The sequence below is a fragment of the Hylobates moloch genome, unplaced genomic scaffold, assembly GCF_009828535.3.
Source record: "Hylobates moloch isolate HMO894 unplaced genomic scaffold, HMol_V3 SCAFFOLD_10, whole genome shotgun sequence".
In the NCBI taxonomy this organism is placed as follows: domain Eukaryota; kingdom Metazoa; phylum Chordata; class Mammalia; order Primates; family Hylobatidae; genus Hylobates; species Hylobates moloch.
This window is the reverse complement of record NW_026652285.1, coordinates 24,996,464-25,011,859: the sequence shown is the minus strand read 5'-3', so window position 1 is coordinate 25,011,859 and position 15,396 is coordinate 24,996,464. Positions and strand designations below refer to the sequence as shown.

The following is a 15,396-nucleotide window of genomic DNA, read 5'->3' as shown; positions in this document are numbered from 1 at the left end:
GGCAGTTCAGATTACTCATGCTTCTTGGTAATTGTTCCCAAATAATAAACTATTATGAATCATCAAGTTCAAACAAGTCTGGCATCTGCTTAAAGCCCACTCCAATTATTGTATAAAAGTCTGTATTGGTAAGATCAAAGCTCCAAGCTTTATAATCAGATATATAAATGTATTGCAGCAGAACTTCTCTAAGTAATGAACATCTCAATTCTGTGTGTTTGAAGTCTTGGTTTACCGAAGTTCACTGTGGGCATTACTTTAAGAATGTGCACAGGCGCTGCGTACAGCAGACATACCTGTGTGACTCTGGAAAGGTCCTGGTAACTTTCTGGTCAAGGTAGCCAATACCCTCTCCATGGTCCTGATCATGTGCAGCCTCTTTGCTGCACTTGGCACTTCTAACGTCACCTCCTCTTGGAAGCACCCTCCTTCCTGCCCTTCTGGGATGCCATGAACTTGTTCTTATAATTTTTTCTCATCATTTCTCCATTTATCACAGATTCTTTTTCCTTCTCCTGATCTCTGATTGGGAAATTCTCCAAAGTTTGGTCCTCAGCTCCTTGTTGCTCTTCTCTTCGTGCTCTCCCTTGGCCCAGTTCTCTAACTCTCTCACTTGTACTAAATCTTATCTGTATCATCATCCCTGCCATAAATTCTAGTCTTGCATGGACTGTTGCAGTAGCCTCTTTGTTGAACTCTTTGCCTCCAATCTTTCCTTCATTTTTCAAAAACAGATAAATATTTCCTAAAACGTTTCCTAAAACACCTTTTGTCATACCACACTTAGGTTCAAAAGCTTATACTGGCTCTACAGCTTCTGGGGAAGTCCAAGATGCTCCACTTCACCATTGAGACTCCTACCATAGGGTCCCCATAATATCACCCATAAAGCTTTAATTTCTAGCACTTCCCTTCGCAACTCTCCCCTTCCTGCTGCCTAGACTTACCCTGATCCTTCAAACATGCCTTGGGCTTTCCCACCCCATTCCTGTGTGCACATTATTCTCCTCACATGCACTTCCTACTTTTCTCCCCGCTGCTTCTTAGAAGCCTCCCCATCCCAGCACAAATCTATTCCTGAGAGCCTCCAATCCTGGAGCTGCTCGCCCTCCCCAGTGTGTAAACCACTCAGTTATCACTTGTCAACTTCTGCCTCAGATTATTATTTCCTGTTCATCCCTTCATCCCTCTACCCACACCCATTCAACAGTGCCTACCAGGTGCCTAGAGCTGGGGATTCAAAGACAAACTAGACCCTGCCCTTGCCTTCAGGGAACTCAAATAGAGACAGAGAGACAAGCACATAAGTCACGACAGTGTCATGCTCAAGGTAAAAAGAGAGCTTGGAAAGGAGAAAGGGACGACCTGTCTGAAGAAGGGAAGGAAGTAAGCCATTTATATTTAAGCCACGTGTTGTGATGAAAAGAAAAGTGATCTGCTTTGGAATCCTAGCTCCATAACTTATTATCCCTCACCCTCTATGCCTGTTCTCATCTATAAAATGGGAATTATACAGTTTACCTTGAAGAGTTCTGGTGAGGAATAATGGACATCGAAGTTCTGCATGTTTGAGGATCATGTTTGTAAAAAGGATCTAGTTTGTGAAAAGTGGCCACACTACCTTGGGCCTGTGCAGGTTCTTAACAAGTAAGAACTTCTTCTGACCATAGCATTGAGTCTTATCTTCCACCCCTCCCAGTGTCTATTACATCGCCCTGGATGAAATTGTCGTAGTGGATATCTATTATTTGGTTGATTGATGTCATCATGGATATGAAAAAAGCCCATCATATCAGGAAACATGGCCATCAGGAACTGTCCCAGAAAGGATCTATTCCTCTTTCTGAGAACCATGAATTTGGAACTTGGCACTTGGAAATGTGACCTAGCAAAAGACACATGGGCAAGAGCTATGCTTTTCCATTTCACCAAGGAGAGCCAGAGGCTTGCCAAAGAGTTGGAGGCCTCAAGCCACGAAGCAGAACAACAATACTGTCTCTTGACCTGCTGCACCCCACTGAAGAAGGCCAGGGCTTTCACGAGTCCAGGTCTTTGAAGTCACACCATGAAGCTCTTACATCATGACACACAGCATGGCAGAGGAGTCCTGACTTAGCGAGAAGCCCAAGTAAAGTCTTTTATGAGGGGAGAGACTCTTCTGAAGAAGCACAACAAATGGAGGGAAGGGCTTTTGACAATCACCAAATGAGCAAAAAAAAAAAAAAAAAAAAAAGGGGGCGATTGTCTTACATGTCCACACCCTCCACGGACGAGGTATAAATGCTCCCTGGAGGAAGGAGACCCACCGCTCTACAACTTGGAGATTTTGGACTGTGTCTTCAGCTGGACACTCCCTCCCTGCACCATGTCTTACAGTTGTGGCCTGCCCAGCCTGAGCTGCCGCACCAGCTGCTCCTCCCGGCCCTGCGTGCCCCCCAGCTGCCACGGCTGCACCCTGCCCGGGGCCTGCAACATCCCTGCCAATGTGAGCAACTGCAACTGGTTCTGTGAGGGCTCCTTCAATGGCAGCGAGAAGGAGACTATGCAGTTCCTGAACGACCGCCTGGCCAGCTACCTGGAGAAGGTGCGTCAGCTGGAGCGGGACAACGCGGAGCTGGAGAACCTCATTCGGGAGAGGTCACAGCAGCAGGAGCCCTTGGTGTGTGCCAGCTACCAGTCCTACTTCAAGACCATTGAGGAGCTCCAGCAGAAGGTGAGGAGTGGGCGACACAGTGCCCCCAGGAGGAAGTTATCGGGAGAGAATCCGAGCTGTGATTGAGAAACAACGTGAGCTCTTGATGTGAATGAAAAGCTGAAAACTGGCCTTCCCATTTTGTTTTCTTGAGGGCCCATCTAATATTAGACTTGGGACTGTTAGGTCTAAATATTTGCATAGTGTTAGTCTATGTGGAGGTAGCAGCACTTTGCATAAATGAGCTGTAATTAAAAACTACCTCTGAATGCTTCCATGCACTTGCCAAGCTCCAGAATTATTACCCTGAGGTGAGAGAAAAGGACTGAGTCCAAAGGAAGCTCGGGAAACGGAATCTTTTGTAAAGATTGGGCTATTTTCTTTCTCCCTCATCTGAGCTTTTTGCCCCTTGGACTGCTGGCTGCCTCTCTCTTCTGGGTTCCTACTTATCCTGATTTCATTGTCCTCACCTTCATGCCTCTGGGCTTCTCCTGGTGCACAGTGTCCAGTGAGAGCCTAAAATGTTTGGCCAAAATTGGGAAGATTGGAAATTACCTAGGACAAAGTAGTCCCAGTTGTCTTGGACATCTGGGAACATGTGGCTTCTTCCCTGATCCAGTCCCCCGCAATTGCTAGTTTACCTATTTGTCTTTTCTGCTTTGAAAGTTTCTTGAGTGCAGGATCAAGCACTTACCAATTTTTGTATCCTCAGCTCCTAGTATCATGCCGGAAACATAGTAGGTGTTTTTCATAAATGTCAACTATTATGATCAGCTTCTCAGTATTGCTCATTAGGATAGAAAAAAGATTATCTACTTATACTTTTTACATATTTTGGTGTTCTTTTTTTGAATATAATTTTGGAAATATTCATTGAGTACCTGCTGTATATAGAAAGCATTTAATAAGATAGACATCCTGATCCTTCCAAGGAAGTGAATTAGGAAGGACTGCCATTGGTGAAAAATTACCAAGTCCTTGCTCATTTTTGAATGTTTTGGGCCTTCTAGATCCTGTGCAGCAAGTCTGAGAATGCCAGGCTTGTGGTGCAGATCGACAATGCCAAGCTGGCCTCAGATGACTTCAGAACCAAGTGAGTGGGCAAGTGGGGTGTTGCTGTTTATTTCTCTTCTCTGGCTGCCATCCTTCCCTTTAGCCTGTTGTCAACACAAGTTAAACAAACACTGACTGAGCTATGTTCTAGCTGCTTTCCCCAAGAATCACAGAGCCACCACACACCATAGCTCAGAGATCCTTTCCCCAGGCCTTAGACTTCCTTTCCTCCTTCTTCTCTTCTATGAAGTGACACCCCTAGTCGTACTGTGAGTCAGTGTAGACGTGTTGGCCCCTGATGTTCTCCTATGCACAGAACCCGTTCATGAGAATGGAGAATGTGGAAGTATATTATTTTGGAAATCTTACACTTTATTGGCTTTTATCCTAAATCCACTGGCTTTCTTTTCTCTTTTTTTTTAGAGACAGGGCCTTGCTCTGTCACCCAGGCTGGAGGGCAGTGGTGCAATCATAGCTCAGTGTAACCTCAGATCCTCAGATTCCTGGGCTCAAGCAATCCTCTCCCCCTTAGCCTCCTGAGTAGCTAGGAATATAGAAGTCTATCCACTGGATCTTTAAACATAAAATTACCAGTGCATTTTCTTCCAGCTCGATGCTGAAAACCTAAACAAAAGAGATGGCTATAAAAGCTACAAACCCTAATTCCTATTTGCCTGACTAACCAAACCAAAGCAGAGTCAAGGCCAGGCCTATTCCTGCCCAGCCTGTTCCTGACCCTCCTATGATCACAGATACGAGACCGAGCTGTCCCTGCGGCAGCTGGTGGAGTCGGACATCAATGGCCTGCGCAGGATCCTGGATGAGCTGACCCTGTGCAGGTCTGACCTGGAGGCCCAGGTGGAGTCCCTGAAGGAGGAGCTGCTGTGCCTCAAGCAGAACCATGAGCAGGTGATTTCCCTGAAGAGTGATGGGCTCAGACTCGCCAGGACCTGTTTCACAACCACCACAGGGTCCAGGACAGGCTGTCAGTAGAGGCTCAATTAGCTGAGGAAGTAATTCTGCATACAAAAATGGGTATGTAGATAGTGAGTAATCTAAAAACCTGTGATATGAGATTAGAATTTTTCTGCGAGAGGCAGGAATGAGAGTGAGGAAGTTGGCAAGCCCAGTAGTGAGGAAAGCTGAGTAACGAGGCAGCAGCCACAGCCTCTCCTGCACCCAAGTTAGAGTGCACGCAGCAGCAATCTTCTATTCCAATTCTCCATTTGTAGCTGGAGAAGCCAGGATGGCCTAGGCCCACCAGGCAGAGAAAGCTGAGTTGGAACAGAATGCAACTCTCCTCGTTCCTGTCCAGAGCTCTTTCTGCTGTTTAGTGTTGCTTGGAAACAGCCTCGAGCAAAATGCTCACCGTTATGGCTAAGTCCGTTGGACAAAAAAGAAGACACGTATTTTATGCAACCTGAAATCCAAGAACAATGTAAATGGTGACAGTTAATATTAATCAAGTGCTTAGTATGTGCCAAACATTGTGCTAAGTGCTTTAACTCCGCAGGCAGTTCTCATTTTAAGATGAAGAAACCGAGGCTTCAAGAAGCTTCTACAAGCAATGTATTAAGTGGTAGAGATGAGGTTGAATACAAATTTGTCTGAAATCTACCTAAGCTCAAGTACCAAGCTATGCTTAGCAGGGAAGTAAACCGATACTTATTGCCTTCAGCAAAATCTATGCTGGTGGAATCAACAAATCACCCTTTAAGTCTCTTCTATGCCAGGATGGCAGATTCTGAAGTAAGTGGTCTGTATTTCCTCTTTAGCTAGACTCTATTCTTTTTATTATCCATGCTTAAGAGTCAAACATATGAGGCTACATGGTATACTAGCAAAAACACTGAACTGGGCATTTGGGGACCAGAGTTTACATAATGGCCTGCCAGGTATCAGCCCTGAGACCAAATCACTGAATCTCTCTAAATGAGGAGTGATGCATTTAATACAAAGAGCAGACAGAAGTCATGGGCTTGAAAGTACTTTGTAAAAAGTGGAGTATACAAATTAGTCATTGAATCTAGATCCTGGTTAATGACAGGATCAGAGGGAACAAAGTTTCTTGAAAGCTTGAGAATGATCAGAAGTTGAATTGCGGTCTCTTAAGGAGAGCACCAAGATCCTTTGTGAAATTTAAAATTTTGCCCTTTCTCCATCAGGAGGTTAATACCCTGCGCTGCCAGCTTGGAGACCGCCTCAATGTGGAGGTGGATGCTGCCCCCGCTGTGGATCTGAACCAGGTCCTGAACGAGACCAGGAGTCAATATGAGGCCCTGGTGGAAACCAACCGCAGGGAAGTGGAGCAATGGTTCGCCACGCAGGTGGGCATCTAAGCACGTTGCCACTCAGGACCCGAGGTGCCCCAGGGCCCTGGAGACAGAGTCTGATCCTTTCCCCACTTGGGTGTTTCAGACCGAGGAGCTGAACAAGCAGGTGGTATCCAGCTCAGAGCAGCTGCAGTCCTACCAGGCGGAGATCATCGAGCTGAGACGCACGGTCAATGCCCTGGAGATAGAGCTACAGGCCCAGCACAACCTGGTGTGTATTGTTCAGACCTGCTGGTGAGCGATGGGAAGTTGGAAGGCAGAGTCCCGGGGATGTGCTTGGGGCCACACACTCTCCTTAGCTCTTGGAGCTTGTGAGTTTTTTGGAACCCCATGGAGGAACCCTATAAGGAGCAGCTCTCTGACATTCCTGATCTTCCCCACCACAGCGAGACTCTCTGGAAAACACGCTGACAGAGAGCGAGGCCCGCTACAGCTCCCAGCTGTCTCAGGTGCAGAGACTGATCACCAACGTGGAGTCCCAGCTGGCGGAGATCCGCAGTGACCTGGAGCGGCAGAACCAGGAGTATCAGGTGCTGCTGGACGTGCGTGCCCGGCTGGAGTGTGAGATCAACACGTACCGGAGCCTGCTGGAGAGCGAGGACTGCAAGTGAGTATGGGGGTAGTAATCTTTTCCTTGGGGCATGTGAGGTTGCTGTGGAGATGAATAGTCTTCTTGATGGAAATGAATTTATAATTTCAAGCTTTTGTTTGGAGGAAGTCCAAGGAAGAACAATATTCTTACACAAAGCCCTTTTAGTATTTTCCAATCTCTTCAGCTCATTTTACTCTAACTTGCTCCAATGATTTTCTGCCCACAGGCTCCCCTCCAACCCCTGCGCCACAACCAATGCATGTGACAAGTCCACTGGACCCTGTATCTCTAATCCCTGTGGCCTACGTGCTTGGTGCGGGCCTTGCAACACATTTGGGTACTAGAGGCCCCACGACCAGGAGGAGAAGAAAGGCATCAGTCACACCTCAACTCTACTTCATCCCAACATCTCCAACAGTGACCACACTTTGGAAAGAGGCAGAAACCTTTTTATCAGCCCTGGCTTCCAGGGGTCAGCTCTAGCCTTCCACTGTATTCTCTGGCTTGATTCTTCAGCATAAGCCTGCAAAATCTGTCTTCTGAGTCACATAGAGAGACCTACAGCAGAATCAAGATCAAGTAATATCTATCATCCTAAAGACACATTTGCATAACATGTTATACTTGAACAAAACTTATCTAAATGCAATTTAGAGAAAATTCCATTAATTGTGCTAGAGCTGATGGGCATGCTATGAAACAGAACATAATTGGAGTAAGTATTCCTTGTCACTCTTGGTCTTTGGAGATGCAATAGAAATCCTTCGTTAACCTCCTAATAAACTCTTATTCAAAAGTTATAACTGTCTGTTTCACTCATTAATTCCAAAATTGGCTGTCTTGTATAAATTAAAAAAAAAAACAGTGTTTTTCCATCAGATGAAGAGGTTATTCACTCCATATATGGTCTATGATTTCCTTCAATGGAAAAGCCTCCATGAAAGACTATTAACCTGGATTTAGTGTTTGGGAAGAAGGTGGTGGGAAAAAGAATGGCAAATTCATATGAAGGTGTCTTTAGAGATACAGGAACTATTGATCTTGAAACATTAAGTGGAGGGATCCGAAAACATTTGGAGTAAAAAAAAAAAAAACCTGTACTAAGGTAATATAAATCTATCACCTTAATATATGGTATATAATCTCATATATACATAACCACATGCCATATAAGCATATGTACACCACACACACAGGTGTGCACAGGTGTGCACACACACAACCACGCTGTGCTGAAATGTTTAGGTAGAAAGTAGGAAGGAGCAGCAAAGGGTAGAGGGATATAGTGGACAGGAGGAGTGTGGGATCTGCTAGGCAGGATGGTGGGGAGGTGCCTTTGGTTCACCTTCCTCTCTTTGTTCCTGCCTCGGCACTCAAGGACTCCTTGTGACTTTCTGTAGTTCTATGATTTGGGCCTGGAACTCTATGCTGGAGTTCTCTGCTCAGTTGCCTGGGGTCTGCATCAGATGATGGAGAACTGTGAGTGGGTTATTTGACAGAAAAGCCTCTTTTGTCCTAGTGAGCCTTGAGCTTTGGTCCCACCTGTTTTTATTTATCTGCAGTTGGGACCATCGTTCGCTCACATTACTGCCTTCAGTGGCATCCAGATTTGGCAATGTTTAAAGAAAGAAAAACAGCAATCAAGTAAGGAAACCCAAGGCCCAGCCCACAAATGAGATTGAGTCTCGTTTTTCACTTCTCTACTCCTACTTTTCTAAATCGATGATTGAAATGAAGAGATATTGAGAATGGGAACTCTTAACAGAGATTAGAATTTCATCAACATATGAGAACAGTTAGGGAGGGGCAGGAGGTAGAGTAGGGGTTGGAAATTCTCTCCAAAACTCACAGACCATATATTTAGGTGTGGTAGAGATGTCCAGGGAAAAATACCCAAAACCCTCCATTCAGGGCTGTGGATACCAGAGGACAGCTAAGGAGACCAGCCCTCAACACTTGCTCGTGGCCACCTTCTCTCCTTAGGTGTGGACCACTCCTCTCTTTTGCTTTAGGGCTAACATGGAGAGAACGCTGAGTCTCAAAGATTGATCACTCTCTACTCCATTTGTCTTCAGCAGCAGAATCCTATAGAATGGAGAATAGATGTTCCTGAGGATCTGAGAGTCTGGGCTCCTTTTTAGTGGAAGATCCTGTATACAAAACATTTCTCTATTTGAGTTTGGAAGAGAAGAATCAGTAGAAAAGGTCTTTATCAACTTTAAAAATAACCTGGATAGGATACAGATTTCAATTAAACCAATGTAGAAAGTCACCTCATCATTAATCACGAATGTCTGCTGCTTGCTTGGAAGGAGGAGATAAATAATGGGTTCAGAATGCTCTCTTTCTCTCTTCTATATTTCAGCAACAATGCAGAGGCAGGAAAAAAAAAAAAGCAAGAATTCTTAAAGGCGAGGTTCTGTTATTTAACCCTGGGCTTTCCCAGGTGCAAACTTAATTTTTCCTTTCCACAGGTTCCCAGGTCTGCAGTCGCTGAGGTCATCAGCCCCTAGAGTCAGGCCTTCTCAGAAAACAGTGCTCTGAGGGGAGAGGCCCATAGCAAGGAAGCAAGGAAACCAGAATCTGGGAAATGTCTCCTAATCCCTGCCCCACCCCTCCCTGTGAAATAAACCATGATGGCACTGGGCTATGAGTCTTACCCACTAGGAGATGGTGTGGGATGCTGTGATGAGAAGAAGAATTATGGCTTGTTTTGGAGGCAGCATTTTTGGGTCCTGGTTTTGGATATATTGTTGACTCTCCTAACCATCAAAGTCCTCTTTTCGAGAGACCTGGCCTGGCAGCCTCTTGGGTTTGTGAAGATCCCCTGTGTATGGAAGTACTTTATAAATGTTGCAGCACGGTACCTATGTAAGGCTCAGTATTCTTGTCATTGACACTTTGACCTTGAATACGAATTCCTGGGCTCTTGGGATCTAAGTTTGATATTGTCTAGTCCCAGTAAAACATTCTACTCAGCCTCCTACAAAGCCTGTTTGCTCCTATTTTTGACAGATGTGAACTGAGCTCCTATTGTCTCAGTTTGGAGAGCTTGCCTGAGAGGTGACATTTGCATTGAGACCTGAAAACAGAGAAGAAACAGCAGAGGGAAAGAGCTTTCCAGAGAGAGGGACAGCAAGTCAAGGAAGGGAGTGAGGCAGATGCCTTTGAAGGAGGGAGTAAGGCCAGGGCATCTAGAGTGATGAGTAAGGGAGGAGCAATCAGCCTGTATGTGTGGGCAGTGGCCAGGGTACATGGGGGCTCACCAGTTCTGTAGAGGATCCGATTTCATTTCAAGGGAAGAGGAAAGCCTTGGGAGAGTTAAAAGGATGAATTTGATTGACACTTTTATTAAAAGGAGTGCGTTGGCAGCTGAATGGAAAGTAGGTTTACTGAACACTAACATTTAATGTTTCAGGGTAGTGGATGACAGTTACAAGTCAGGTATGTCTTTTTTTATGTTTCAAAGAAGAATCACTGACATCAAACAACTGCTCACATTTCTCATCAAAAACAGGAGAGTCTGGCAGCAGGCACCAGAAGTCCCAAGAATGGCTCCAACTATAAAAGGATATGAGGATGACATGGCTTGTCCCTTATGATTGCAAAATGCACACTGACAACTTGATGAAGTCACATGCCAGGCAGGTGGGCCCCAGCCCCGCCAAGCTCCTCGCTGAGCCTGCTGCAGGTGTGCAGAGGTAGCGTTCTCTCACTCTCACTTTTTTTTTTTTAAACATGTAGGGACAAGCACAGGACTGAAACGTAAAGTGTAGGGAGACCCCTTGAAACTATTGCTATGGAATGTAAGATGAAATGCTCCTGATTATTGTAAATACAAAGTTGCATGCAGGATTGTGTAAAGACAATGCCAGGTTGTACTGCCAGAATAAGCCAACAGCGCGTGATATGATTCTCCCTGCAGAGAGCCTATGAATGGAAGTGCAGGCAGGGAGGTTTCACATCACCAAGATTTCTATCCCAGAAAAGCAGATGTTCATAGCTCTGGGAATGGAATGTGACCCTTGTGGAGAGCCTATAAACGAACACATGAGGGGCACCTGTTCATATGGATAACATAGGGCTATAAACGCCCTCATCTTGCCACGGCTCTTCTAGGCCTCTTTAGGGTTAAGGCATACTCCCTTCTGAGAATTTCTGGTCTAATCTGTTGTCTAGCTTCACGTCCTGTTTCTATGGATTGTTTGTAACCAGCTTTTGCTGCAACTGTTACTGCTGATTAATATCTTGCTAATTATAGGTTATGGAAAGACTGTGTTTCTGTTTTAAGGCTCTGTTAGAAATTACTGATGCACTACTATATTGTAAATTCTTATCTCTGTATATTGTACTTCTGCATACAGATGTTATGTTAAAGAATTACTTCATCCCCACGTGACCAACTCACCTCATAATCAAATGACCCTAAATCCCTCACTAACCTACCCCCGCCCTCACTAAACTTAATAGTAAATGCTGGTATATCCAGTGCATTGGTGGCATTGCAGGACCAGAAGGTGGTGACCCCCTGGTCCCAGCTTTCACTATCTTGTGTGTGTCTATTCTTTCTTGACCTGCTGATCCTGCTGGGAACAAAGAAATAGCCCTGTTGCATTGCAGGCTGCTGGCCAGATCCCGTAATAGTAAAGCCTAGGGAAGATTTACAGCCTCCCCAGTCAAAGACGTATTTACAAAAAATTCGAACACGTGCTCAGCTGCGGCCTGGATGTGATGGCATCTACACAAGATGACTTCCTGCAGCGGCACAAATGAAGCTGTGGGGATCCCGACGAGCTAAAGCTTGGGTGTGGCACATGGGAGTGTATGTGTTTAAAGTTTTAAAAGTGGTTAAAAGGTGAAAAAAGAAAGGCTAGAAACCAAACCCCAGAAAAATCATGCATTTGAAAGTGACTGCTTTAGTTTTCAATCTGGTTTCAGTCTTGTAACCTCTGTCTGTATCTCAGCCTACAGTGTATTACTAGGCTTTTTAAACCATGGTTTCTTAAACTGAAAATGGGAGACTAATAACCACCTCATTTTTTTTTTAAGTAAAGGTAGAATCAGATTATGTTGCAAAGATGCTCAACCCAACCAGTTACATCGTAAGTGTCCAGTAAATGGAGTTCCTATTCACTTCCTTAGCAGCCCTGCATTCTGACTCCTTTCCTATTGCTCAGGACAGGGTCTCCACAGACTTGAGAATCAAAGGTTTTGCTCATTTGAGTCCTTCAGTACCCAGGTGAGAATCTAGTTTCAGGTTCTCTCAAATTGAGGGTTGTAGAAGACAGGCCAGACGGGGCAAGAAACTGAAGAATCTGAGCTTGAGGGCTGAGAATCACAGAGAAATGAATTCAGATGTTCCTGCATGCATCTGTGTGGGTCTGTGCACCTATGCTTGTGTGTGTGAGTGCAGGTTTGTGTGCATGCTGTGTTAGGAGGAAGATGGCTAATTATGATTATGAAACTGGTGGTATTTTCGCTGATTATAACAATCAGAATTTTCAAATGGAAAGATAAAAGTAAAGCACAGAGCTGTTAGTGTCAAAGTCATAGGAATTTCAGTCACTTTATGGGAACTGGTTTCCACTTATGGCTATTTTCTACACAGGAAAGCAGTAATTAAGTATATCATTAAAGGCCTGGGTAAAATTTAACGTATTTGTATTTCCTGCTAATAATTATTTCAGACCTGCACATGCTGACTTCGTCTTGGTTGGTTGTGGAGGCTGGCTGACTGCTGGCCACTGTGAAATATGAGGGTTACCAAGACCCTGAGAGCAGAGATTGTGTGGTCCATTGTCAAAGAGCCAGGGGGACACGTGGGAGTGTCACTGCGGGAAGTGACCACAGGCCATTCATGGTAATGCACCGGTATGACCAGCACAGAGGGACGTGCCTCTAAGAAGGGTGCATTCTGGGGGCAGGGAAAGGACATAGATGAGAGAGTTTCAACCCTTCTTGATAAATGCTTAATTAGATTGGTTCCCCAAGGCAACATTTTATGAACTGAAGTGCATAGACACTTCAAGGGTCTATGAGAGGGAAAATATTCCATGGGTGAGAGATGGAGAGAGGAGCATCTAGAATTTTGCAGCTGAGCTTTAGTGAGCTCTGTTTCACATTTGGATGTCAAGGATTTTAGAAAAGCCGATGTCTGCCTTACTACTGTCCGTTTAACTGAGGGCTTTACACTTGTGCCCTGAAATTGTTACTAAAACAGAAAGGGGAAGGAGAAGAAGAGGAGGACGAGTGGGAAGGAGGGAGAATGAGTGAGGAAGGAAGGAAGAAAGGCAGGGAGGAAGAAAGGAGGAGAAGAAGAAAAAAACAGTCTATTGCAGTTGTCTTAGGCATTTAGTAAATTGTCAGTTTTTTTGCTTGGTCATTGTTTGAGGCCCTGTTTCTGTCACTACCTTGTCATTGTCTCCATTTCTAGCCCCATGTTCACCCCTTGGATTTAATGGTAGATCCAGCTTTTCTGGTTCTGGCCTTGGGTGCCTCCAGGGCATTATTTGCCCCTATTCTCTCTAGCTTTTCCTAATTCTGGCCTTTGATGCCTCCTGATATGTGCCCCCATTCTCTCTAGCTTTTTCTGCTCTTGGCCTCTCAGCCAGGTCTGCAGGAACCCCTGTGCACCATTAATGGTTTAGAGAAAGTCTCTCTCTCTGGGTGAACGCAGCCTGTAGGTGCCTGGTTTGGCAAGCAGCACATAAGCTGGTCTTCACCCCACCCTGCAGCTGGGTGCTCTTGTGCCTGGCACAGCTCATACCTGCATATTGCTGCCTTGGAACAACCCATGCAGCCAGCCCAAAACTTCATCCCTGGACTCCATCCGGCCATTGTCCCTGCTAGATTAGAGCTTGAGTCAGACAGTTTAAATAATTTTGAAGAATTTTCTCTTTTTTTTTTTTTTTTGAGACAGAGTCTCGCTCTGTCGCCCAGGCTGGAGTGCAGTGGCGCAGTCTCGGCTCACTGCAAGCTCCGCCTCCCAGGTTCATGCCATTCTCCTGCCTCAGCCTCTGGAGTAGCTGGGACTACAGGCGCCCGCCACTGCGCCCGGCTAATTTTTTGTATTTTTAGTAGAGACGGGGTTTCACCGTGGTCTCGATCTCCTGACCTCGTGATCCACCCGCCTCTGCCTCCCAAAGTGCTGGGGTTACAGGCGTGAGCCACTGCGCCCGGCTGAATTTTCTCATTTTTAAAGTGATCCTTGTGGTACTTTTATGGCAGACACAAAGTTGGCACACAATAGGTGCTCAACAAATAATTAATAATCTGCCTGCCTGAAATGCATAACCTATTTAGGGCAGATGAGGAAATGAGGCATAGAGGGGTTGCTTGAGCAATGCCATGCAGCAAAAAATGTTTTTGTTTATCAACAGAAGACGCACTTAGGCAACTGAGAGCAGGAAACATGTGGGTACATGATTGTCTTTTTTCTAATGAGAAGGGAATAATTCTTCCTTTTCTCAAACTTGACGCTGTTCTTTGAAGGCAGTATGTTATTCTTAGATTAACAACCATGACATTCATAGGATTAGACGTGAAAGTTCATGGTGAAAGAACTTTGGTGGCAAGAACAGGGGTACAGGATGCAACATTTGAACCAAGCCCAACGGTAAACAGAAACTAAGAACTAAAGTGGTTTGCCCACACAGAGATTGAATTTGTGCCAAGGGTTTTTCCAGTTCTCAGAGGTGCTTAAGTGTAAACCCAGAAAGTTGCCTGACATGCTCACGTCCCTGTGGCTCCATGATATGCTGAGACTGCAAAGTTTTGGTCTGGTCTGCTGTCCGTTTTTTCCATAGAGCTCTGGGCATCTCTTGCTAGACATAAAGCTCAGGGGCTGTTGAATCAAAGGTGGTCAAATGTAACAATGTGAGGCATCCATTCTAGAAAGTTTTGGATTCTAATTGAGAAAGTCAAGATGTTTCTAAATTTTTTCTTTTTCTTTTCCCTTTAGTGATCATTAGGTTAAGCTGTGACTGATCACAAGTAAAGACCTGGTGAAAAAGTGAACTTTTTGTTTGGACCAACAAGTTCTCTCAAATTCACACTAATTATATATCCAATTAGAGGAGTTGATTGAAAAATACCAGTTCAGGTTTATGTTTATATTTTTAAAGAACTTAGACTTGTAATACATTTACAAAACCATAAAATGCTAGAAGGACACACATATCAAATGTATAATTGTGTTTGTCTCTGGGAAGAAGAGATTGGAATGAGTATGGATGTGAAAGTCAAGGAAGTTCTCAGTGCTGTATTTCTTAATTTTAAACCCACTTAGAGCAAATACGAAAAAATATTAATAGCCACAGATTCTGGGTAGGAAAGCACAAGTTTTAAAATACATTTTCTCTGTTCTTTTTTTTGACTAGATGTTTGTTTTAAATATTTTATTGCTATTAAAAGAAAACAAAATGCAAAAGAATTGGATGGAAAAGCAAAGGCTAATCTCTTTATTTCAGCCACTAATAATTGTGGTAATCCTGGGTGTTAAACCTTGAAGTCTTCATGGCATTGCTGTTTATCTGGTGGAAACTTATGATGCTTAGAATAGGCTGAGTAACCTGTAATGTCTTGTGTTTGACCCAGGACACCATGGTCCCAGGCACAAAGTAGTTAATTTTTTTCTGTTTTCCCTTTAATAATCATTAGGTTAAGCTGTGACTGATAACAAGCAAAGACCTGGTAAAATAGTGAACTTCTTTGGTTGGACCAACAAG

At 44.5% G+C, this 15,396-nt stretch overlaps 1 protein-coding gene across 1 annotated transcript; it reads left to right on the top strand.

Moving 5' to 3' along the window:
• The first annotated feature begins 1,833 nt into the window (after window positions 1-1,833).
• LOC116474815 (keratin, type I cuticular Ha3-I) lies at window positions 1,834-7,438 on the top strand. The gene is made up of 7 exons (XM_032163585.2): window positions 1,834-2,713; window positions 3,703-3,785; window positions 4,498-4,654; window positions 5,911-6,072; window positions 6,164-6,289; window positions 6,465-6,685; window positions 6,897-7,438. Exons 1-7 carry the CDS (start codon window positions 2,366-2,368, stop codon window positions 7,012-7,014), a joined length of 1,215 nt encoding a protein of 404 aa, XP_032019476.1. The 5' UTR covers window positions 1,834-2,365; the 3' UTR covers window positions 7,015-7,438.
• The last annotated feature ends 7,958 nt before the right edge of the window (window positions 7,439-15,396 follow it).

Excerpts from the sequence above, each read along its gene's own strand:
- LOC116474815 (XM_032163585.2), top strand. The coding sequence starts at position 2,366 with ATGTCTTACAGTTGTGGCCTGCCCAGCCTGAGCTGCCGCACCAGCTGC. Across the intron at positions 4,655-5,910 it reads TCAAGCAGAACCATGAGCAG|GAGGTTAATACCCTGCGCTG; the intron begins GTGATTTCCCTG and ends TTTCTCCATCAG. Across the intron at positions 6,290-6,464 it reads TACAGGCCCAGCACAACCTG|CGAGACTCTCTGGAAAACAC; the intron begins GTGTGTATTGTT and ends TCCCCACCACAG.